The sequence below is a fragment of the Tasmannia lanceolata genome, unplaced genomic scaffold, assembly GCF_043159265.1.
Source record: "Tasmannia lanceolata isolate RefF3 unplaced genomic scaffold, GAP_Taslan_0.1 ptg000013l, whole genome shotgun sequence".
Classification (NCBI taxonomy): Eukaryota; Viridiplantae; Streptophyta; class Magnoliopsida; order Canellales; family Winteraceae; genus Tasmannia; species Tasmannia lanceolata.
Window position 1 is genome coordinate 1,386,151 of NW_027518690.1, and position 23,984 is coordinate 1,410,134.

Genomic DNA, 23,984 nt, shown 5'->3' on the forward strand with positions numbered 1-23,984 from the left:
GTTTTTTATTTATTTTGAGTTGATTTTGATTGATTTAACACGTTTTTTTTTTTTTTTTTTGAAAATAATTTCCTCTTCTTGACCCTGTTGTTCTCATTCAGGTAAATCTAAGTGGTGAATATTTTATACATTGCCATTGTTTGGTTATTTTACAAACTATATACAGTTAATTAGTCAAATGTTTTCTCTCTCCCTTATTTGGGCATTTTTTTCACATGAATGAATGAGCCTGCCAGGGTAGAACACTCGTACCCATTATAGAATAGAAATTGGATTTAGAATCCAGGGAGAAAAAAAAAAACAGAGACGGGGGGATTTAAAAGGGCAAAGAACAGGACAGATCGGATTTCCCCCAGACGATCCCCACCGTTCGATTCTCCATCACACCACCGTCGATCCAATTCCAATCCCTTCTCATTCCCTCATTCATCAATCTCTTTCTTCACCAAAAACCTAATTTTTTTTGCCCCAGTTCGAATCCTTACAATTCAATCGGACTATCTAGGGCAAAGGACTGGATCCTTTTAAATTAGGTCAAATTCGTTTAGATCTAAACAAAAAATGGATGATTTTCCCGGATTACTAGCTAGGGATTTCGGATTCCGCTCTCAAGGAAAATCCTCTTCAATCTCTACTTCAAAAGGCGGGATCGGATCCGGATCCTCCTCATCGTTATCGTCTAATAAAGGAAGATCCGGATGGAATCCGACTCCATCTGGTTCTGATTCTCTTCTTGGAGATTTAGGGTTGTTTGGTAATAAAAATTCTCAAGATTTTGGTAGTTTAGGGGGTTTTAGCGATGTCTATGGCGGTCCCCCCAAGTATACAAATCCTTCTTCTTCTTCTTCTTCATTAGGGTTGGATCCAAAATTTGAAGGTTCTAAGGATTTGGATAAGTCTTCTTCTATGCCTATTTATGATAAGCCTGTCTATGATGAGGATATTTTTGATGGGGTTCCTGGTATAAAGAGCTCGGCTTCCGCGAAATATGAGGATATTTTTGGGTCTTTGTCTTCGCCCCCTGATAATTCGTCTTCTTCGTATGATGATATTTTGGGTAATTTAGGTAGAATTCAGAAAGTAGAGAATTCGAGCGGTAAGGTATCTAGAGAAGGAGAGGCAGATGTGTCTGGTTTTGATGATTTGATTCCGGGTTTTCGTGGGAGCAGGCCTCCACAGAAAAGGTATTGTTTTGGAACTATGCAATTTGTTAGTTATGGACTTATAATTATTTTCCTCGAGTGTTTTATTTCTTGTTCATCAACACATTGTTTGAAATGTTGTCATGTCCTTTACTTAGATCAACATTTTAGTTGAATGCTACTAGGCATTCTGGCTAAGACATTAGTTTAGCAGAACCTGCTGAATTTTGCAACTGTTAATTGGAATTTGTTTGGATTGTTGAGGACAATCTTTATTTTCTCCAAATAGGCACCACTCAACATATCCAACATGTCATCAGGCCTAAGTATGGGAAACCTATACTTAACGGTAATTTTTTTGATGGCGCGGCTATCAATGCACATTCTCTAAGTCCCATCGTTTTTAGGTGTCAAAAGGGAAGGGACTGCGCATGAAATCATGCTCTCTTGTATGCATCCCTTCAACTAGTCTAAGACATGTTGATGCAACTTCTCGTGCTCAGTAGGGCTCATATGATAGAGTTAAGTGCAGTAAAGTAGAGCATGGGTTTGAAAAGTCTACGGCCCACACTCGATTTGCCAATAGATGATCTTGTGACTAATCTTAGGTGGAAGAGTAGGGATTGGTTGACTAGCCACGTGACCTCTGCTGTATGAGCTAGGAGGGGCTCAATCTACGCCTCGCCTTTGAGGCTGCTGAGACAACTTCTCAGTTTTCAATGCCATTTGAAAGGCATTTTCCATCATGAGCAATGTGTGAAGGGAGTCTGACTCCTGGATCTGATATCTCAACCCGCGAATATATTGAGCAATAGCTTGCTCATCTTCTTCAATAATGCCACTACGGTCTCACGGACTTCACACCTTGTCAAAAGCTTAATAATCTCTGCCATAGATTGGCCTTGACGTCAGTAAGAAGGTATTTACTTCTCATTTTCCCCTTCATTTTAGCCCAACTATCTATCTTGACCTCACCACTTGAATTCTTCTGGAGTTAGTCTGTTTCCTCCATTCAAAGGCATCACCCTTTAGTTTCATGGTCACAAACTTGACCTTTTTGAGCCACTTAAGGAATTCGTCGGGGTCAAGGTGATCCTTAAAATCCCAGACGTCAGCCCTAATGCCAAAGTTGCATGAACGCTCTAGGGCTCCCACGAGCCTATCCTAAAACTGCGGCCGGGGTACATCATCAAACTGCCGTGGCTCAAATATATCATCTGGGTCCGACTGGCCCTCTGAGGGCTCGTCAAGATCTAAATCTCGACCGCCGGCCTCACCTGTGGTAGTGGGTGGGAGCAGTGGCTTTGGTGGTACGGTGCATCCAGGAGATACTAACCCTAAGTGCTAACTGATCCTGGTTAGGGTGGTGCTAATGTCGGCCGACATATTGGAGTGTTGATCCAATGTAGCTTGTGTGTTTTATTTCCAGGCCCCTCTAGGATGAGCTTAACCCAGGTCCTGATGTGGTGCATTGGTCCTATTAGCCATGGCCAAACGGATGGATTCACATTGCATGATAAACTTAACAGTTCAGCTAACTTCAGCTAAGACACCCTAGACGGCAGAAACGACACCTGAATGACCTAGGCAAATCCTATGACCTAGAACACTCCCGGAAACTCAACTCCTGTCTAAGACACACCAATGGATGAAAATGACGATCTAAGCCATAAACGGAAATCTGGCGAACTCCTAGATGGCTTATGGTTATGGAGTTGACTAGAAATGTGAGCGTTGGGCTCTGATACCAAATTGGTGAAATCTTAGTCTTGGCATGTCCTTTGGAGAACTTTATGAGCTTAATGTGTCTAGGCCTTTCAACTAAAGTAGCACTATGAATCCCAAATCAGACGAAGCATTCACAAGTCGATCAAATCGTACTAGGGTTTTCCTGTGTACGTTAGCTTTTAAGTTAATTCATCAATAAACTTACTCATACTAGGGTTTTTCTGTATACATTAACTTTTAAGGTCATTGAGTCATTCATCAATGAACTTAAATCTGTCCGAATTTACTTTGCAACAATCATTCCATCAAAAGATAGCAAATATATAAACAATGGCAGCAAAGAATATATTGTCTGTTTACAATCTGAAAATAAAGGAAAAGATAACACTAGGGCCCAAAGGAGTCACATATCTATGGTAAATAGTCTCAAGAATAAAGTCAGGTGAAAAAAGGGCATGGTGGAAATAATTCGTGCTGGGGGGAGTATGGTGAAAATACGCTCGTCCGCAGCCCGAACAACAAGATCACTGATACGACATATAATACTGCAGCAAAAGTGGTTTAAAATGGAGAAAAGATCAGTGATATATTAACCCTCCCTCCCTAGCCTACTACAATCCTACTCTTTCTATGTACTTTTTTGCTTCCAATGAGGCTTATTATGTGCTTCATTTTGACTTTCGATGACGCTTCCTACACATTTTCTATTTATTTTCTTTAAAACTTTTTGCTTCCCGCTTTTCTCTTTTCTAAGCCCCTCGCTTCCCGCATCGCTTCTCGTACTCGCTTCCCACTCTGGCAACTATGGTCTGAATTGTTTAGAAATATAACTGATATGACTTTGAAATTGAGTCATATCAGCTGAAACCTGTGATCTCTTTGGGTCTGAAAAATTGTAAAAAAATGAAAAAAATGGAAAAGCAGAAAGAAATGGAAATTTTAAATTAAAGAAAAGCTTCTGCAGTATTTTTTCCATGATATTTTTGGGTAGTATTTCTGAGACCTTGGTGGGTTGTGATTCCGCCAGCCTAGTTATGCTGCCTTCATCTCACTTTTCCTGTGATTCAAGTTATCCTGAATTGCTGTCTGCAAAGTTTATTTTTAATCGAACTTTGATTGTTAAGGGGATGCTGATTATGAAGTCATTGCTTGGGTCATATCTCCTAGACTAAGCCCTTGGAGAATTGCTCTCTCAAATAGCTGACGGTTTATACATTTGGTCAGATAGTTGGATGTTTCTTTATCTATATTTCAAGAGAAACTAATGATGTTTTCATACATCAATGAATATGCTTCCTAGATGGGCTTGAACCATAGCTCTATTCACTTGGAGTCAAAAGGTGCTAAGAGCACTTTTGAAATGCATTTTGAGATGGTTTAAAATAGCATTGGTTTGAAGTCACTGGAAACAAAATTGCAATGATACTTCTCTTAGGTTACCCTGTTGTATTATTCAGAGCAGCTATGGATAATGAGACAAGGGTGATTTACTCCTTTCTCAAAGAGGTAGGGCACATCACTTAGAAACCATCCTTTGTCATAACTTATTGGATCATGAGATCATGCTGGTTGTGAGTTTCTTGTCAATTTTAGAGTCTTATATGATGGAGGGACCTGATAAGAGATTGTGGAGGTAGTATTCCATGGGAGTCTTCTCTGTTATATTCTTCTAGTTGGCCTAACTGCAGATAGAGAGGTTGTGGGTCCCATGTTCATGTCATGATCCTGTGTCCACCCAGTGTTATTACGTTTTGTTGGGTTGCTTGCCAATACAAGATATTGATAGTGGACCACCTAATTCATTGCAAATGGTGTAACCCCAACCGGCATGTCATGTGTTGCATAGTAGAGGAATCAATTGATCAAATTTCCATTCATTGCTCTTTTGCAGCTTGTGGAACTTCATTCTTCTGTTCAGGTCTCACAAGGTGATGCCTAGGACCATGGAGGTATAAGTGGAGGCTTGGGCTCTTTCTCCTTGGTCTGAGGGGTAGACTCTCTAAAAGTTGAGCTTTGTGGCTATGAATAGACCATCTAGAAAGAACACAATAAGAGAATGTTTAGAGGTAAAAGCAGAAGTACCGAGTCTCTATGAATAGTCATATTTAATAAAATCATGCTATGGGCTACCCTTGATTATTTCTTTCATTGGGTGGCAGTGTTGGACTTGTGAAGATCATGGGAATATTACTCATCCAACCTTGAGTAATCTTGATAAAGGTATACCTTGGTGCTCTCCATCTCCCTTGACTATGTGAAACTGATTTTTTTTTTTGAAAGAGGTACTTGCATTGCCATGAACAAGTATGTACGCCAAGGGAGAGATTTCCTCAAAAAGAGTGAAATTCAAGCAGGAACCGGATGGAACAGTACTAAACTATTGGATATCTATCACTAATAATAATTCACATCGGTCTACTTTAAAAAAAAGAGTTTGCATCGATCATTGCCTTGTTTTGCCAACGCATTTGCTTCCGAGTTGGCTGATCTCCATCTGCGCTCGAATTTTGGTTTGATGTCTTTGCAATGATTAGCAATTTCCATAATATGGCTCCCAGCGTCCAAGGCCCTGCCAATGCTCCTTCCGCCCAATCTAAAACCCCTTTGGAATCCCCTTCAAAAATGTATTTTCCCCAAAAGCATTCTTTGAATATTTGAAGGCTGGGTGAGAAGTGCTCTTACCTCCACCTCATTTGAATTCGCTACACTGCAAGGACCTGAGAAACAGTTGAGGGTTTTTCCACCATGATCCCTAAATATACCTCAATCGAAGCATGGCCAGGGTTGCCATTGAACTGCCGTCTGATCCCTAAATATACCTTCAATGGAATCATAGTATGTACATATGAAATTATTGGTCGAAACGAATACCCCAATTGTCAATAGAGATATTCTGCACTGCATAACTGGATATATGTTATTGTTCCTTGGATTTTTTTCGAGAAACTTCTCAGTGACTTGTTAAAGTCTTAAAGATAATAACCTATCTGTGACTTGTTCAGAGATTCTTCTGTGTTTCTTTTCAGTTATATGCAGTTCTATACGTTCTTACTTTTTGTTTGATTCCTCAAGACAGAAACCATTTGTTCTAGGTTTTCCTCAACATCATTCCCGTTGAAGGCACTTGTTTGCTATATTAATTTTTTTTGAATGGCCTTTTTTGCTATATTAATTCACATTATTATATCTTTAACATTATGAACTTTTGGACAGGGAGACTTCAGAGATCAATCGGCCCCACCAATCAACTGGTCCTTCAAATAGACCAACCTCCAGCATGCCAGACGATCCTTTTGTCATTTTAGAGTCGACTTCGATCCCGGCATATTCATCCACTGGATTATTCACTGACCCTTTGGAACAAATTAGTAAGCCCATTAAATCCGGTAGCGCAAAAGTTGATGGTTCATCTGTTACTGAGGGGTTGTTTGATGCCTTTGATGGGTTAACAAAATCAGTGCCCTCATTTTCATCCGAGATGAATAACAATACGAAGGATAAGAGCCCTTTAAAGACCGGACAAAACAAGAGCTCTTCACATACTACAGCAGGCAAAGAAACAACTAAGAAACCAGCAGCAAAGAACTCTGAGAATAGCATTAATAAGAAAGTGCATTTTGGTAATTATCGAGAATCTCATCAAACCCTATTTGACATGCCAACAGGTCCATCAGATTATCATAAATCTGTTGATACGAGTGGTTTTCGCCCGCCAGATGTAAATATTAATTCTGCCGACATGTCTCCAAAATCTGAAGAAAATTTGGAAATAAGTGATGTATGGCTCACTGTTTCCGAGATTCCTCTCTTCACACAACCTACAACCTCTCCACCACCTTCAAGGCCCCCTCCTCCATTGGTCACTAAACCAACACCAGTTTTGAAGGCAGACAAAAGTTCAAATGGTTTAAATTCAAGAAGGAAGGTTACAGAAACCTCTTCTTTTCCACAGTCTACTCAAAACTACCAGTTCCCTAGACCAGTCAATGATACAGTGAAGAGCTCTGTCGTTTCTTCAATAGATGAACTTGAAGACTTTGCGATGGGTAGGTCTCAAACTTATGCTAATGAGCGCACAGATATTCCCAGTGAAGAAGAAATAGAGACAAATTCAGCTGCCGCAGCATCTGCGGCTGCTATGAAGGAGGCTATGGATAGAGCCGAGGCAAAGTTTAAACATGCTAGGGAAGTAAGGGAGAGAGAAAAGGATGCAAAAGCTGCGAGAAGTAGAGAACCCGCTCGGCAGGAGGTAGATGAGAAAGCTATGAAAGATGCTCAAGAGAGAGAACAAAAAAGGTTAGATGAGGAACAAGAGCAGAGGGAAAGGGAAGAGAAGGAGAAAGAACAAAGGAGAGTTGAAAAAGAGAGGGAGAGACATAGGGAAATAGAGAGGGAAAGGGAGAAAGCGAGACAAGCAGTGGAGAGGGCTACAAAGGAAGCACGGGATAGGGCGGCGGCTGAGGCTCGCGTTAGAGCTGAAAGGGCAGCTGTTGGGAAGGCAAATGCTGAGGCACGTGCACGTGCAGAGCGGGCCGCTGTTCAAAGAGCTTCGGCTGAAGCACGTGAAAGGGCAGCTGCCGACGCGAAGGAGAGAGCTGAGAGAGCTGCCGCAGAAGCCAAGGAGAGGGCGGCTGCAGAGGTGAGGGATAAGGCACGGGAGAGAGCGGCTGTGGAGAGGGCTGCGGCAGAAGTACGTGCTAGGGCAGAACGAGCTGCGGTTGATAGAGTTACTGCCGAGGCTCGAGAAAGGGCTGCTGCTGTTGCAAGAGAGAAGCAACAGAAAAATGGAAATGATCTTGACTCCTTTTTTGGTATGGGTGCCGCTCGACCAAATAGTGCACCAAAGCAAAGAGCTACCGCCTCTGTGAGATCCTGATCTCGTGATTGAAGCTTTATCTTTGTTATTGTCTATGTCACAAATATCGTTCTCCGGAATTTCTCGGCAAGGGAAAATCTCGGGATATTTTTATTTTTTTATTTTTTTGTTTTATATCGGGAAAAATGATAAAAATAAAATTATTTGAAAAGCATATAAATATATAAAAATTGAGAAAAAATATAAAATAAAAATATCAAAATCTTATCGCGATATTTTATGATAAAATGAAAATATTGCTATATTTTTTAAATGTTGGGATTATTTCGGGATTTTGTCATTTTATCAAAATATCGCGATAAAAACGCGATATTTTGAAAATACTGGAGATATTGTGACATATGTTATTGTTATGATGTCAACAAATTATCATTCACTTACTGGATGTTTCAGGATCCTGCTTTTGACCCCCAATTTCAAAACAAAGGAAGCTTCGAAGCGGGACAAAGGACTTCTTCTGGAGCTTCATCTAGCATCAGAAAGGCATCTTCCACGACAAATATAGTGGATGACCTGACTTCCATTTTCGGAGGTATCATCGTTGTGGAACTGTTGCTTTCGCGATGAAATGCTCTTAGGGCATTCTTTATCTTGAAGCTAATTGATTCAACTGATGTTTGTTGAAAAGCTGCCCCATCATCTGGAGAATTTCAAGAAGTTGAAGGGGAAACTGAAGAAAGACGAAGAGCCAGACTGGAGCGACACCAAAGGACACTTGAGCGTGCGGTATATGTTTTCCCTTATAATAATTTCTATTGCCCATCCCTAAGACGATGATAACAGCATATAAATATATATATATATATATATATATATATATATATATATATATATATATATATATTTATGTAAGTATTCTCCATTCTGAGTGAATGGTTATCCAATGATGAAATACTCCTTGTATTTGTTATTAACTTCCATTTATTCTGGCACATAAATAATTTATTGAGTCTATATGTTCAGGCAAAAGCCCTAGCTGAGAAAAATGAACGTGACTTTCAAACACAAAGGGATCAGGCGGAGAGACATGTATGCCTTCTACACCCTGCACTGTTTTGAACATGAATTCTGGAATTGTTCTCTAAATTTACCATTTATCTAATGAGATTATTGATTTCCACTATTTACTAAAATATAATACTTCTTAATTGTTCATCTCCTATAATTCTTTGATGTGCGCATACACATGCATATGTGCTTTGCATTTGTCCGGGTTCTGATATTTTGGCTTTTGCATGTTTTCATGATTATGTATTTTCAATCAAGCTAATTATCATTTTTCTTATGTTGTTCTGCATTAATTCAGAGGATTGCGGAAACACTGGATGCTGAGATAAAACGGTGGGCTACAGGAAAGGAAGGCAATTTACGGGCTTTGCTATCGACATTGCAATACGTGGGTTGATCTTTAAAAATTTACCTGATTTTTCTGAATATTCCCACTGTAATATTGTGCGTGTTTAGATTGATCTGATTTTACAATACCTTTTGCACTAGCAAAATCAATCTGATCTTTCTCTCTGGTGTCTTTCTTGCTGCGTTATGTTATTTTTTTCTTATAGAGATTACTCAAAAATTGTTAGTCTACTGGTAAAAGATAAGTGGAATCTTTAACCCTGGTTTGTTGGTAGTTTTTTTCACATACAAATTTGAAAATCACTCTTTTTGTTGAAGTTCAAGACCAGCAGCTACATTGAATCTTTTCTCCATTAAATTATACTCTCGATTTTGTCGAGTTTAGAAAATAATTCTGCAGCCCTGGTACACTAATACTTGGGGGATGGGTTGGGTGCAGAGATTTGCTTGCCTGGGCTAAGACGTACTATGTCTAGGAGGCTCTCCCTGAATGCTTATAGATTGTTGCTTAGTTCTAGGCGACTACCTAGACCGTATGTGACGGACTCTGATAGGAGGATAGAAAGCCACTTTTCCCTTAGGCAAGTAGAGAGACTACAATTCGGGGGCTTATCTCCCCCCTAAGACCCCCTTAAGGAAACTTTGTTCTTCTACGTTTTAATGAATGGAGTAATGATGAAAATGCAAAAATAAGCTATACTTCTATATTATACACCATTAAAAAACTAAGCTATACTTTTATATATAAATTTTTTGAGATACGATTACATTTTTTTCTTTTTTTGGTTGCAAAGCTTTTTCCCCAACTAGTTTGGGACAAAGGCTTAGTTGAGTTGAGTTGAGTTGAGAAAGCTTTATTTAAAGAAGTTTAAATTATAAATGAAAATACAGCAGCTAAGGGGGCCTGGGATACCACCAAACAAATAAATTCGCTCCAGTAGAGTAGCCGCAGAACATTCCTGATTGCAAGCCCATCATATCAACTCTTTCTATAGCTAAAGAATATACCAATTTGTTACCACTCTGAGGCATGCGTGAAAAATTAGGAGATATTTCTTTTCTTTTTCCTTTTTTTTTTTCTTTGAATGGTGACAAAACTTTTATTGAAAGCAACCAAGACCGAGATGGTCAGTACAAAAGAAGGAAAAAATTAGGAGATATTTCTCTTCTTAAATAATTGCTCTCTGAAATCCAAGTAGTGACTTGGTTTGGCAACCTAGAGGGGGGGTGAATAAGATGTTTATAAAACTTTTACCTTTTGAAAACTTTTACTAAAATTTCACCCAAGACTTATCCCTTGTTTAATTAAGTTTGAAATAGTTGAACTTAAACAATATTACAAATTAATATAAGTTCAAAAACCCTTGTTGATTAGCAAACTTAATTAGGTGATTTATAGCCTAGTTAGCAAGGTACCAATATTCAATCAAAACCAAAATGCTAACTACTCACTCAATTCCAAATATGTAAGAATGCAAGCACAAATAAATAAGAAAGTGAGAGGGAGAGAAAGATAGAGAAATACCAAAACAAGTGACACAAAGATTTATAGTGGTTCGGCAAACGGCCTACTCCACTCTACTCAAGGTCGCACTTGAGGATTTCCACTATTGAGACCTCCACGACGCCCGGCTCCGAGGCTTTTACACTCCAAGGGAATTAGATAAGGATGCCCTTCCACCTTTACAATGACTCTCCTTCTCCGCCGAGTTCTAAGCGCTTTCTCACAAGGGAATTAAACACGGATGCCCTTGCCACCGATAGAATAAAGAAGAAGATAAAAGCTTTGCCTTTATGTAGGCTACAATGCAAGTTGAAGCTCCAAAGATGCTCTCAAGAATAAACAAGTTTAAGCCTAAACCAATCTCAAAAGATTTTCTCAAATCAAGGCACAAAGAGTTTGGTTGGTGAGAGAATTTAACCAAAAATAGTTCACAAATGATTTTCTATGGTTTGTTGAAGTTGGACAATGTTCCTCTAGTGTTTTGGACCCTTGAATGGGTATATATAAAGTCCCAACTCCATGTGACCGTTTGGGGGGTAAAACAGTCAAAACTGGGTCAAAAAATCAACTAGCCGTTGCACCCCAACGGCTATATTTTTTTGAAGAAAAACATTTCTCGGAGTTCCGAGAAAAATTCTCGGAGTTCCGAGCGAAATTCTCGGAGTTCCGAGCAAATCTCGGAGTTCCGAGAATTCAAACAGAGCCTTTAAATTTAGAATCTGGTGCATTTCTCGGAGCTCCGAGAATGTTCTCGGAGTTCCGAGCTCGGAGCTCCGAGAATAATTCTCGGAGTTCCGAGACTGGTTTCCAGCAAACAGTGTCGAACTTGTAAAATTCATATCTCCCTCATTTCTCGTCGGATTTTGACGTTTCTATACTCTACGGATATGAGAAAAATGAGAGCTATCTGTTAAAAATATTTTCAAAAATATTTGAAAATGTTTTAAATAAGTTTTGATAGGATTTAGTTGCTGGTCCAGGTTGTTGCTTCGGAACTCTGTTTTGTTCATTCTTGTGTTGAATGCCATATGGGTCCCAACATGTTGGTACACCACCATGGCCATTCACTTATCCATTTAAGTCCTTAAAGGGTGTGTTAGTCTCTTTGAAAAACATATTTTTAAGGGTTTTAAGATGTGCCTTGATCAAGAGAAAACACAAGAGAGAAATGTGATACATACTACCCTTTTGAACACTCTCTTGAATGAACTCTTGAGCCAATCTTCATTTGATCTTCAATGTGGTTCTTGGATTGCTTGTGGGATCTTCACTTGAACTCCTTGCTTTAACATCTTCCAAGGATGATGCCACCAATGTGTTCAAGCTCCTTTGCATGTTGATCCTCAAGCATGTGTTGTGTTGCATTGTGTAATGGCGATATGACATGTCAAGCATGTCAAGTTCCTGTCTAAGACACAACACTCAAGGCAACTGATCAGTCCATAAACGACTAATCAATTTGTGTTTGTTAATCATCAAAACAAGGTGATTGAATGAACCCATGGGGAATCCTTGGGGAACCCTTGGGCTTACAATCTCCCCCTTTTTGATGATGACAAACCAAATTGATTAGATAGGTGGGAGGAACCTCTTATGAGGATTAGATGGACAATTTAATCATGACTACTCCCCCTCAACATATGCATGAGATATATTCAACAAGGTATAATACAAGAATGCATATGATAATGGATCTAATCAATTATACAAATTCTCCCCCTTTTGGCATAAGCAAAAAGGAAGAATTAAGCACTTAAGCACAATACATAAAGCATCAAGATATACAATGAGAATATGATGCTCCCCCTAGTTTCTTATCATGATTTACCAATTAAATTAATGTATATATGGCATGATAAGATATAATCAACATAGGAAAGGAATGACACAAAACAAATCAAGCCTATGTTGGAAAAACAAAGAGACATTCCAAATTTAGCACAACTTTTTAGGGTATATCTTAGTATATATATAATTCCAATATAAATCTACCCTATGACCCAAAATATAGTAATAGATTAGCAAGTTAAAGCTTATATTTTACTTATCATGAAAGAAATTAAGCAAGTTTTAAACTTAGCATGATAAGCCCCCTTTTGTTTTTAAAATTCCTATTAGAATCTTATCATGAGGTGATGTGTAAGTATAGACTCATCATGATAAGCAAGAATATATATATTTCAAGTTAAAAATATATTCTTAAATTGTCATGCATAGAAATGGACATTTGATCCTAATATGGCTAACTATTAGGATATATGGTATGACAGTGAAACTTATCATGAAAATACAAATTTTCAAGTGAAAGTACACATGATAAGCAATCAAATTCATAGAGATTAAGATTACAAAGTATAATTTTCTCCTATGAATGGGAAACAAGAAAGATATTCAAGATTGAGCACAAAATTCAAAAAGATGAACATTTAAGCCTTTTTTTTTTGTTTTTTTTTTTTGTTTTTTTTTGTTAAAGTATGAACATATAAGCACGTATAGGTGGGGAATGAAAAAATGAACTATATAAGCAAGTCATTATAGTCATTTTAAACATGAATATAGCAAAGGTAATCTCTCCCCTTTGTATTTGTCATTTGCCTTATATAAAAACAAGGTATGACATTACACAATAGGCCAAAGATATGACAATTGAATGCTTGGCCATCAAAACTTATTCTTGGAATAGATGATACCAATCTAGATCATCCAAGATAAGTCTAAAAGCCTAAAAGATATGACTTTAAGTCCTAGGCTATGGGCTTTTTGTCTTAAAACAGTCACATGCTAGATGATACCAATTTAGGAGCATAAGACAAGCCCGAACTAACCACATATGGAGCAATCATGGCTCCTAATGGGTGTACTTATCATAATCCAAATGATATATACATTGAGTATCATATGATAAGCCACTAAGGACAAATCTTGACCTTTAAGCTCCCCCTTTGAAAGAGAGTCATGCAATGCATGAATCCAAAGTGTAGTCCTAACATAGACTCTAAGGATCTTCAAATGAATGATTTTAGATCAACCCTTGGGCTACGAAGACACTTTACTCTCCAAGTGTCGGTTTATCATGATAAAATGATAGTCATAGTCTAGCTCATCATGATAAACAAGCATAGCACAAAAGATGTTCAATCTTTGGCTCATGCTCCCCCTAAATGTGATATAATATTTTTCAAATTTAAGTTTTACTTCCCTAAGTATGCAACATATATAACTAGCCAGGGAGATCACATGTAAATGTATACCTATTCATGTTTGAGAGGTAGGCACAATGCCAATTTGTTAAATATTTTAATTACGGTGAGTGTACCATCTCCCTCTTAGAATCTAAGAAGGCTAAGGGCACCAATTGAGTGACTTTTAAGTTAAAGTTTGACATCTCATACATGTAGATATAATCAACCAAGGGGTGATATCTATAGAATATATATATATATATAAGAATTCCAATTTGACTTGATTCTATAGAACTTAGACATAGAAGAATGGACATTAAAGAACCATGTCTAAGAGAGACATCCATGGCTCATGAGTGAGAGTATACCACTATGGGTAATCATGAGGAAGATATGATCTATATCAAAGCTTCCATGGATAGTCTACCATGTTTGGACACAATGATCATGATACATAAGGTACATGGTCCAAACATCTTCTTCCTACATTCACATACCACAAATGTAAAGATAAGGCATTAAGCACATAGTGCATAAGCCCATTGAAAACCAAGATGTGTGGGAGATATATGTTCCCATCATAATCTAGTGTACACAATCACCATAGTGAATTTTAATTTTACTCAAGTGAGTAAATGCCCAAATATGATTCTAGATTCCTATGATATTTTCATTTCAAGTGATACATTGAATCTAGGCATATTTTCAACTTCCTTACAAATTATATCCTTTTATGAATTTTGGGAAGAGACCAAGGATTTTAAAACCATTTAGGTTCAAGTCTTAAACCTATGGGTTTCCTTTGGTTTTGCTAGAAAGATGTGATCATTTAATGTAATTACTAGCAACTACCAATATGGGTTCAAATGCTAAGGATATACTTGTAGATTTAATTTGAACACATGGGCAAGTGATGTGGTTGTATATTCTATTAGGATCAAATTATGGTTTTCACATTAAATTCTATAGTGGCATGAATGTGGATGAATACTAAGTGCAATAAGATCTAAATCATAGTGTGTGCACTTAGAGTAGAACGTATAGATACATGAGAATCAAACAAGAATAAGTACATGGTATCTACACAAACAAATCTATCAAAAGATATTTCATTTTAAGCTCATTACCCCTAAATCTACTAATCATATGATGTGATTCAAGTAGGGGATTTTGGAACCCAAACCATCTTGGTTCCAAGCAAGTTTGCTCTAGGTGATAAGTCCTTTTTAACCCAAACAAACTTACTGCTTTTTACAAATCTAAACATACATTTAGATTTGTAATGTCCAAATCTACCACAAAAATCACAAGACATATATGAGTAGGTAGATGGACGGGATGAACATGATGATCTACAAGAATGGTCATGATGGCAATTATGTTTTACACTTTCTTGTAGTTTGTAATTTTCCAACTCAAGTTTCTCATTCTTGATTTTCAAATCATTGATTTCCATTTTGAAGTTATTTGTTTCAAGAGATGAGGAATTCTTGATTTTATCTTCTTCTTCTTTAAGGAGTTCATTTTCTTCTCTTAGTGATTTAATGGTTTCACTTAGTTCGATAAAATTATTTTCAAACATTTCATTCTCTTCACTAAGATGTGCATGGTCTATTTCTAGTGACCTAAACTCCTTGTGAATACTAGCTAAATTATTTTTCAAGTTTGAATTCTTAGTTAGTTGATCCTCAAGTTTCTTATTCAAATCTTGAAAAGCACAATGTAGTTCTTCAAATGTGAAATCAATATTTTCCAAAGCATTTTCATTAGATTTCTCAATTATTCCACTTAAGCATAGGATTTCACTTTGACAAGATTTTTCAAGTTTGTTTAAAATCTCTTTAGCATTAGTACATGAGGATACCTTCTCATAAATGTGTGGTGGTAATGCACAACATGTTGCAATTAGGGCTTTTGTATTTAATAAAGATAATTTTTTATTATATTCATTTAATCCTTTAGATTTAACATTTAAAATAAATCCATTTTCAATTATCTTTACCATATCTTTATCTAGACCTTTTAAGTATGTCTTCATATGGATCAACCATGATCCATAATCCGAACCATCCAAAATAGGTAGTCTAGATCTCATCTTTTAAGTTGCCAAAAAAAAACTAGATCGTTCAACTCTTAACCGGTTAGGGTCTTAATCAAGAGCCCAAGCTCTGATACCAATTGAAATCCAAGTAGTGACTTGGTTTGGCAACCTAGAGGGGGGGTGAATAAGATGTTTATAAAACTTTTACCTTTTGAAAACTTTTACTAAAATTTCACCCAAGACTTATCCCTTGTTTAATTAAGTTTGAAATAGTTGAACTTAAACAATATTACAAATTAATATAAGTTCAAAAACCCTTGTTGATTAGCAAACTTAATTAGGTGATTTATAGCCTAGTTAGCAAGGTACCAATATTCAATCAAAACCAAAATGCTAACTACTCACTCAATTCCAAATATGTAAGAATGCAAGCACAAATAAATAAGAAAGTGAGAGGGAGAGAAAGATAGAGAAATACCAAAACAAGTGACACAAAGATTTATAGTGGTTCGGCAAACGGCCTACTCCACTCTACTCAAGGTCGCACTTGAGGATTTCCACTATTGAGACCTCCACGACGCCCGGCTCCGAGGCTTTTACACTCCAAGGGAATTAGATAAGGATGCCCTTCCACCTTTACAATGACTCTCCTTCTCCGCCGAGTTCTAAGCGCTTTCTCACAAGGGAATTAAACACGGATGCCCTTGCCACCGATAGAATAAAGAAGAAGATAAAAGCTTTGCCTTTATGTAGGCTACAATGCAAGTTGAAGCTCCAAAGATGCTCTCAAGAATAAACAAGTTTAAGCCTAAACCAATCTCAAAAGATTTTCTCAAATCAAGGCACAAAGAGTTTGGTTGGTGAGAGAATTTAACCAAAAATAGTTCACAAATGATTTTCTATGGTTTGTTGAAGTTGGACAATGTTCCTCTAGTGTTTTGGACCCTTGAATGGGTATATATAAAGTCCCAACTCCATGTGACCGTTTGGGGGGTAAAACAGTCAAAACTGGGTCAAAAAATCAACTAGCCGTTGCACCCCAACGGCTATATTTTTTTGAAGAAAAACATTTCTCGGAGTTCCGAGAAAAATTCTCGGAGTTCCGAGCGAAATTCTCGGAGTTCCGAGCAAATCTCGGAGTTCCGAGAATTCAAACAGAGCCTTTAAATTTAGAATCTGGTGCATTTCTCGGAGCTCCGAGAATGTTCTCGGAGTTCCGAGCTCGGAGCTCCGAGAATAATTCTCGGAGTTCCGAGACTGGTTTCCAGCAAACAGTGTCGAACTTGTAAAATTCATATCTCCCTCATTTCTCGTCGGATTTTGACGTTTCTATACTCTACGGATATGAGAAAAATGAGAGCTATCTGTTAAAAATATTTTCAAAAATATTTGAAAATGTTTTAAATAAGTTTTGATAGGATTTAGTTGCTGGTCCAGGTTGTTGCTTCGGAACTCTGTTTTGTTCATTCTTGTGTTGAATGCCATATGGGTCCCAACATGTTGGTACACCACCATGGCCATTCACTTATCCATTTAAGTCCTTAAAGGGTGTGTTAGTCTCTTTGAAAAACATATTTTTAAGGGTTTTAAGATGTGCCTTGATCAAGAGAAAACACAAGAGAGAAATGTGATACATACTACCCTTTTGAACACTCTCTTGAATGAACTCTTGAGCCAATCTTCATTTGATCTTCAATGTGGTTCTTGGATTGCTTGTGGGATCTTCACTTGAACTCCTTGCTTTAACATCTTCCAAGGATGATGCCACCAATGTGTTCAAGCTCCTTTGCATGTTGATCCTCAAGCATGTGTTGTGTTGCATTGTGTAATGGCGATATGACATGTCAAGCATGTCAAGTTCCTGTCTAAGACACAACACTCAAGGCAACTGATCAGTCCATAAACGACTAATCAATTTGTGTTTGTTAATCATCAAAACAAGGTGATTGAATGAACCCATGGGGAATCCTTGGGGAACCCTTGGGCTTACACTCTCCAATATTATACTCGCTTGATATTAACTGAACAAGCATGATATTAAATTATAAAAAGAATTCCATGACACCATACTATGCCTTGACATTTTTCAAATTTCTACTTCTAGCATGCTTTCTGTCTGTGGGTCCTTGAAAGGAAAAAAGTGCCTACTAAATATGTTGATGTGATTAAGGATATGTACGATGGAGCAATAACTAGTGTTAGAACCACGGATGGCACGTCTAGTGAGTTTCCAATTACAATAGTATCGCACCAAGGATCAGCTCTAAGCCCTTATCTTTTTATGCTAGTTATGGACGAGCTTATAGAGGGTATCCAGGATGAGGTGCCGTGGTGTATGTTTTTTGCAGATGATATAGTATTAATCCATGAAACCAAAGCAGGAGTAAATGCTAAATTAGAGTTATGGAGAACTACTTTGGAATCTAAAGGTTTTAGACTGAGTAGGACTAAGACATAATATATGGAAATATGTTGATGTGATTAAGGATATGTACGATGGAGCAATAACTAGTGTTAGAACCACGGATGGCACGTCTAGTGAGTTTCCAATTACAATAGTATCGCACCAAGGATCAGCTCTAAGCCCTTATCTTTTTATGCTAGTTATGGACGAGCTTATAGAGGGTATCCAGGATGAGGTGCCGTGGTGTATGTTTTTTGCAGATGATATAGTATTAATCCATGAAACCAAAGCAGGAGTAAATGCTAAATTAGAGTTATGGAGAACTACTTTGGAATCTAAAGGTTTTAGACTGAGTAGGACTAAGACATAATATATGGAATGCAACTTTAGTAATGTAAGGAGGCGGGACGAGGACGTAGTAAATATGAGTGGACAGGAGGTACCTAAGAGAGATATATTTCGATATCTTGGTTCAATTCTACATAAGGAAGGAGAGATTGAAGATGATGTTAACCATAGAATAAGAGCAGGTTGGTTGAAGTGGAAGCTTGCCTCAGGAGTTCTATGCGACCGTAAAATCCCTACCAAGTTGAAGGGAAAGTTTTATAAGACAATTGTGAGGCCAGCCATGCTGTACGGCTCAGAATGTTGGGCCACCAAAAAGCAGCATGTGCATAAGATGGGTGTAGTGGAGATGCAAATGCTTAGATGGATGTGCGGCCACACAAGGTTAGATAGAATTAAAAATGAAGACATTCGTAAAAAGGTGGGGGTGGCTCCAATCGAGGAGAAGATGAGAGAGCACCGCTTAAGATGGTTTGGACATATCCAACATAGGCCTTTGGATGCTCCGGTGAGAAGAGGTGACTCGTGCCAATTTGAGGGAGTAAAAAAAGGTATGGGTAGACCGAAAATAACATGGGTAGAAACAGTGAGGAAAGACTTGATAGCTAGGAACATATCAGAGAACATAACCTTGGATAGGATAGAATGGAAGAAAATGATCCACGTAGAAGAACCCAACTAGAACCAGGATTAGAGCCGGGTAGATCCCTTTTACCTTTTTCATGAATTTTTTTTTCTAAAGGATTCATTTAGCCGACCCCAACTAGCTTGGGACAAAGGCTTTGTTGAGTTGAGTTGAGTTGAGCATGCTTTCTGTCTCTCTCCCGCATGAATTCAATATGCAGCTGATCTAAAATGGCATCATTTATGCGTCGTCTTACAACTTCTTGTCTTAAGTTGCTACAAACTGAGAAGATTTAGAAATTTGATCTCAAGTTTCTCTAGGATTATAGTATGATGAGTATTGTTAATGGAGTTTGTATAAAATTTATATATTTCATCAAATGAAATCAAATTTTATTCACCCTGAATAATTGAAGAATTTATTGAACATAAGTGTATACCTGCTAACTAATATCTTTTATCTGGTACATTATGAATAGGTGCTTTGGCCTGAATGTGGGTGGCAGCCAGTGTCTTTGACTGATTTAATTACTACAGCTTCTGTAAAGAAAGTTTATAGAAAAGCAACCTTGTGTATCCATCCTGATAAGGTGCAACAGAAAGGTGCCAATCTTCAACAAAAATATATTGCAGAGAAGGTGTTCGACCTCCTTAAGGTACTTCATGAATTATGTCTGGATTTTTTGTGATTTTTTTTTTTTTGTTTCATAAGATTTATTTACAGTCATGGAAAACTCTAGTAACTGAAGTTCTGCCTCATCTATTTCCTATTTATTATGCACTTCGATCAATATAAGATTACGAGTTTCAAAATGATATTGGCATCTTGAGTCCTGCATTCTGTATCTTCTATTCATATTGCCACTGTGGTTAAATCTTATAAGGGAAGCATTGAATTGGAAATTCTCTTTATTATTGAGAAAATGTGATGATATAATAAGGAAGAAAGAAATTACAAAATTACATAGGGGGCAGGGGTTGCCCCATGCACACCATGTTCTGACTAACATGCGACTTTGCCAAGTTTGTAATTTTTTTCGCAGCTCTTGGAATGTGGACAAAAGAAATGCCAATCCCTCTAAAGATTGGATGTGGATCTCATCAATGTATCTACCTAGTCTCCACAGACAGTCACCCAATCCTTGCACCCAAGAAATAATGTGAGTGGAGTCACCTTCTAACAATAGCCTCTGCATCAGACACTATATTCTAGCTCCAGCTCTATTTGGTAGAGAAATTTTTCGTGGTTGGGAAAGCTTCTATCAGTTGGGTAAGATTCTGTGTTTTTCTTTTGAGGGCTATTTTGTGGAAATCAAAATATGTTTAAGAAACCATAAATAAGGAAAAGCAAGGCAATGCTAGGGTTCGCTGTAAAAGAAGGGCAAAGGTAGAGATTGTGTTAGTTGCTAATCTAGTTTTCCCACTATATGATGAAAGATGGGTGGGAGTGATGTGAATTATGGCAGGGATAGAAAATAATGCCATATCCAAATGCCCCCTGAGTTCATAACTTTAGGAAATGAAGTTGGAGAATGTCGACTGTTGGGTTATTTGATCAAATTGGGCTTGTTCTCAAGATGGATTGCCTTTTCTTTTATATAGAGGAGGTGGGGTTATTGTGTTGTGGAATATGAATTTCATCCACTACAAAGAAATGTGGATTGGATAATTTCTTACAATCTGAAGCTCATAAATGTCGAGGATGGGTTTCAAAGATGCTTTAGCAGTGTTGGTTCAAATGACCATTGACCGAAGAAGTAGCCATTGGTGGATTTGGGATCCATTTGTAGCATGTGGGGTTGCCATGTTTGGTGGGAAGAAACTTTATTGTCATTTAATTCTCTTCTGAGAAGTGGGGGTAGTCATATCAACTCATGTTTAGGGATTTTTAACTTTGTGGAGCATTATGAGTTGATGGATTTCGCTCTGGTTCTATATCCAGGTGGATTTCTTGATCTCCTGGTTACATAGAATCTTTGGTTCACAGGGGGTAAGTGTCTAGGGCTTTTTGAATGGGATAGTTTATTTATTTATTTATTTTTTGGGTAGGTTGAATGGAATAGTTTATTACCAACCTCTAAGAACTTGTTGCTTGCTTCTGAGACTAAGCAAAGTCTTTGGGATCTCCCTATTCTAGTTTGAGAATATGTAGTTAAATCATATGGGGTTTCAAGATTTAATTGTTTAGGTTGCAAATGTACTTTGAAACTGAAACTTCTTGAGGCAGGCTTAAAGAGTGGCATTTGTAGGTTCTTGGTCTGGTAGAAAGGTTATCTTGCACAGTTACAAGTACGAGTTTTGGAACTTGGCATGTGAATGTAGTTTCACACTAGCAAGCTTTTGGAAAATAGGATATGGATTTAACAACATATTTTAAACAATTTAAAAATGTTAATATTATTTACAATAATATGTTTTTAATGGGATATAATGGGTTATATAAATTTAATCTATATTCTTCTTATGAAAGCTTTGTATTGAGACATGTATTAATCAAATCTTAACAATATATTTAAATTTATGCTATGATTTAGCTGACACTTTGAATTTATTGCCGACACACGTGTCTGACACCATATGCGTGTTCACACGTATTGACGCTCATTTCTATACTTTTAAATGTAATGCTTGAAGTGTCAGACTTAATGTTGGCGTGCCAACACTTTTTTGTACTGTGTCAACTGTGACATTCTGTTTTATTAATGAATACGATGCTTATCTTTTTTATTATTAATTCTTCTTTTAGCTCCTCAACTAATATTTGTTCACCTTTAAAAAAAAAAAACTAATATTTATTGTTGTTATAGTATAAAAGATAAATAACGCCTTTCTCCAAAAGCTTAAGCTTTTGGAGAAGTTGGTAAGTTAACAGTTGTTATATCCCCTCCCTAAATCTAAAACCCTAAACAATCTCTTATTCCAATATTATCTTCATTATATCATATTGGTCTCCCTTTCTCGTTGCACATTGGAGACGGAAGAGAAGTAGATTAAATTGATGAATGCGTTGTTATTTGATTACCTAATAATTGTTTTAGATTATATTTGATGAATCCTAACATTTATTAATTTGTTAAAGGAATACCATATTAATATTGTTGCAAATTATGATAGTAATAACTAATTAGTAATTTTTTGTGTATACTTGTTTGAGTGTCACTATTTCTAGATTTTTAGAGGTGGCCATGTCAGACACTTCATATCCGTGCCGAAATTCGACACATAAATACATTTCCACAAATCATGATTATATATACTTTCTATTTTAGTTGTGTCCTTAGTTCTATAAATTGGGAGTTTGTTGTCAACACTCGTGTTTGTGCCCACACATCATAGAATTTATGTTACGGCAGTACATAAGAAACTGAAAAAGACCATTAAAAAAAAAAAAAAAAAACCAAAGAAATCTGGAAAAGAAAAAAAATAACTCTAAATATTTCAGAAATATTTTTGAAGTACTAGATCTGACTTAAGTCAAGAAACGTACTTTGGCTATTTAGTAGAATAATTTTATTATTGACATAAAATGGAGGAGTACAATGATCAAAAGTTTCCAAAGGGTTGGGCAATTTTTTGGCATTCTCTGTCTTACTGTTTGAAGTCATCTGTCCAACAATACAATCAGATGGAAGTTGTCAGACTTTCACCATGGAGATCGGCAGATCTGAAGGGAATTTTAAATAGATTCAGCATTACTTATTTTCACTTCATCTTATCTTTTGAGACTTGGACTCTTACCAAAGATGGATTGTCCAGATTTTTCTGAATACTGGGATGTTTGCTTTTGCGTTTTTTGTACATGTTTTTCTTGTTTTCCATAAAATCATGCTACTCTTTGATTTTATATTCTTTTGACGGCCTCTGCAAATACATGTTTTTCTTGTTTTCCATAAAATCATGCTTCTTGTTTGCCATGGTCTTTCACAAATATTTCATGATCATGATAAATATCTAGATTCTGAAATGGATAATAGCTGTTGTAGCCATTGTGATGGCATTCATATTATTACTTGGTAAATTTCATTGAATCAATGCATATTACTCAATACTTTTTTTTTTTTTTTGAAATGGCAATATTACTCAATACTCATTACTAAAAATATGCAAAAACAGGAAGCCTGGAACAAGCTCAATTCAGAGGAGCTCTTCTGAGGACTCCTCAACAGCTTTTGTTCAAGAGCGCATGATTTTGTCATTTTCATGAGTTGGCAAGGGAAAGGGTATAAGTTTTCTCTCTGCTCCCATATATAATGCATTTTTTACGGTATGGTGCGCCTTCCAAACAGTGCTTCCAATATTGTGCTGCACAATAGAACTCTGTATATTGATGCTGAGTTGGGAATTCTGGGTTGAAGGCGTGTATGTGGAAATGTAATACTTTGCTGATTCATGTGTAGAATAGTAGCAGGGTGGGATGGCACCGTCTATGCCCCATTCATCATTTTCATTGCCCATCCCATTTGAGTTATAAATAGTTATGCTATTCTTTTTTCGTGATCATCAGGACAGTATATGACTGAACGATCAAGATCGAATGAATGCCAGCCAATTTGTTATTGTTGTCTGCAGATTTGGCCTTCTTTCTTGTTTTCAATTTTTACATTCTCCACATAGAAATTGTTCTGTACATTTATGAGGAGAGAGCTCTGATTTTTCTCTGAATACTATAATAGTATAGGCTACCTGAGCAAAACCCAACAAAGAATTGCAAGAATTTTTTGCTGAACTATTTAGTTCCTCAAAATCTAATTTTTGATCAGTATGGATAATTCGGGCTTCAAC

General features: G+C 37.1%; 1 protein-coding gene across 2 annotated transcripts; it reads left to right on the top strand.

Annotated features, from left to right (window-relative positions):
* The first annotated feature begins 219 nt into the window (after positions 1–219).
* Positions 220–23,770, top strand: LOC143889439 (auxilin-related protein 1-like). Of its 2 annotated transcripts, XR_013254841.1 has the most exons (9): positions 220–1,184; positions 6,084–7,734; positions 8,140–8,278; positions 8,375–8,472; positions 8,710–8,775; positions 9,053–9,142; positions 19,682–19,858; positions 23,316–23,422; positions 23,707–23,770. XR_013254841.1 is itself a non-coding variant. In XM_077393645.1 (8 exons), the coding sequence occupies exons 1-8, from the start codon at positions 562–564 to the stop codon at positions 23,352–23,354; spliced, it is 2,883 nt and encodes a 960-aa protein (XP_077249760.1). In that variant the 5' UTR covers positions 220–561; the 3' UTR covers positions 23,355–23,770. The 2 variants fall into 2 exon arrangements, 1 of the variants encoding a protein (XP_077249760.1); XM_077393645.1 differs by having other exon boundaries at positions 23,316–23,770.
* Positions 23,771–23,984: the final 214 nt, after the last annotated feature.

What these genes read in the sequence shown, in the direction of transcription:
- LOC143889439 (XM_077393645.1), top strand. Translation starts at nt 562, where the DNA reads ATGGATGATTTTCCCGGATTACTAGCTAGGGATTTCGGATTCCGCTCT. An exon ending in AGCAAAGAGCTACCGCCTCT is followed by an intron (nt 7,735 to 8,139) that starts GTGAGATCCTGA and finishes TGGATGTTTCAG; the next exon opens with GATCCTGCTTTTGACCCCCA. An exon ending in AAAGGACACTTGAGCGTGCG is followed by an intron (nt 8,473 to 8,709) that starts GTATATGTTTTC and finishes CTATATGTTCAG; the next exon opens with GCAAAAGCCCTAGCTGAGAA.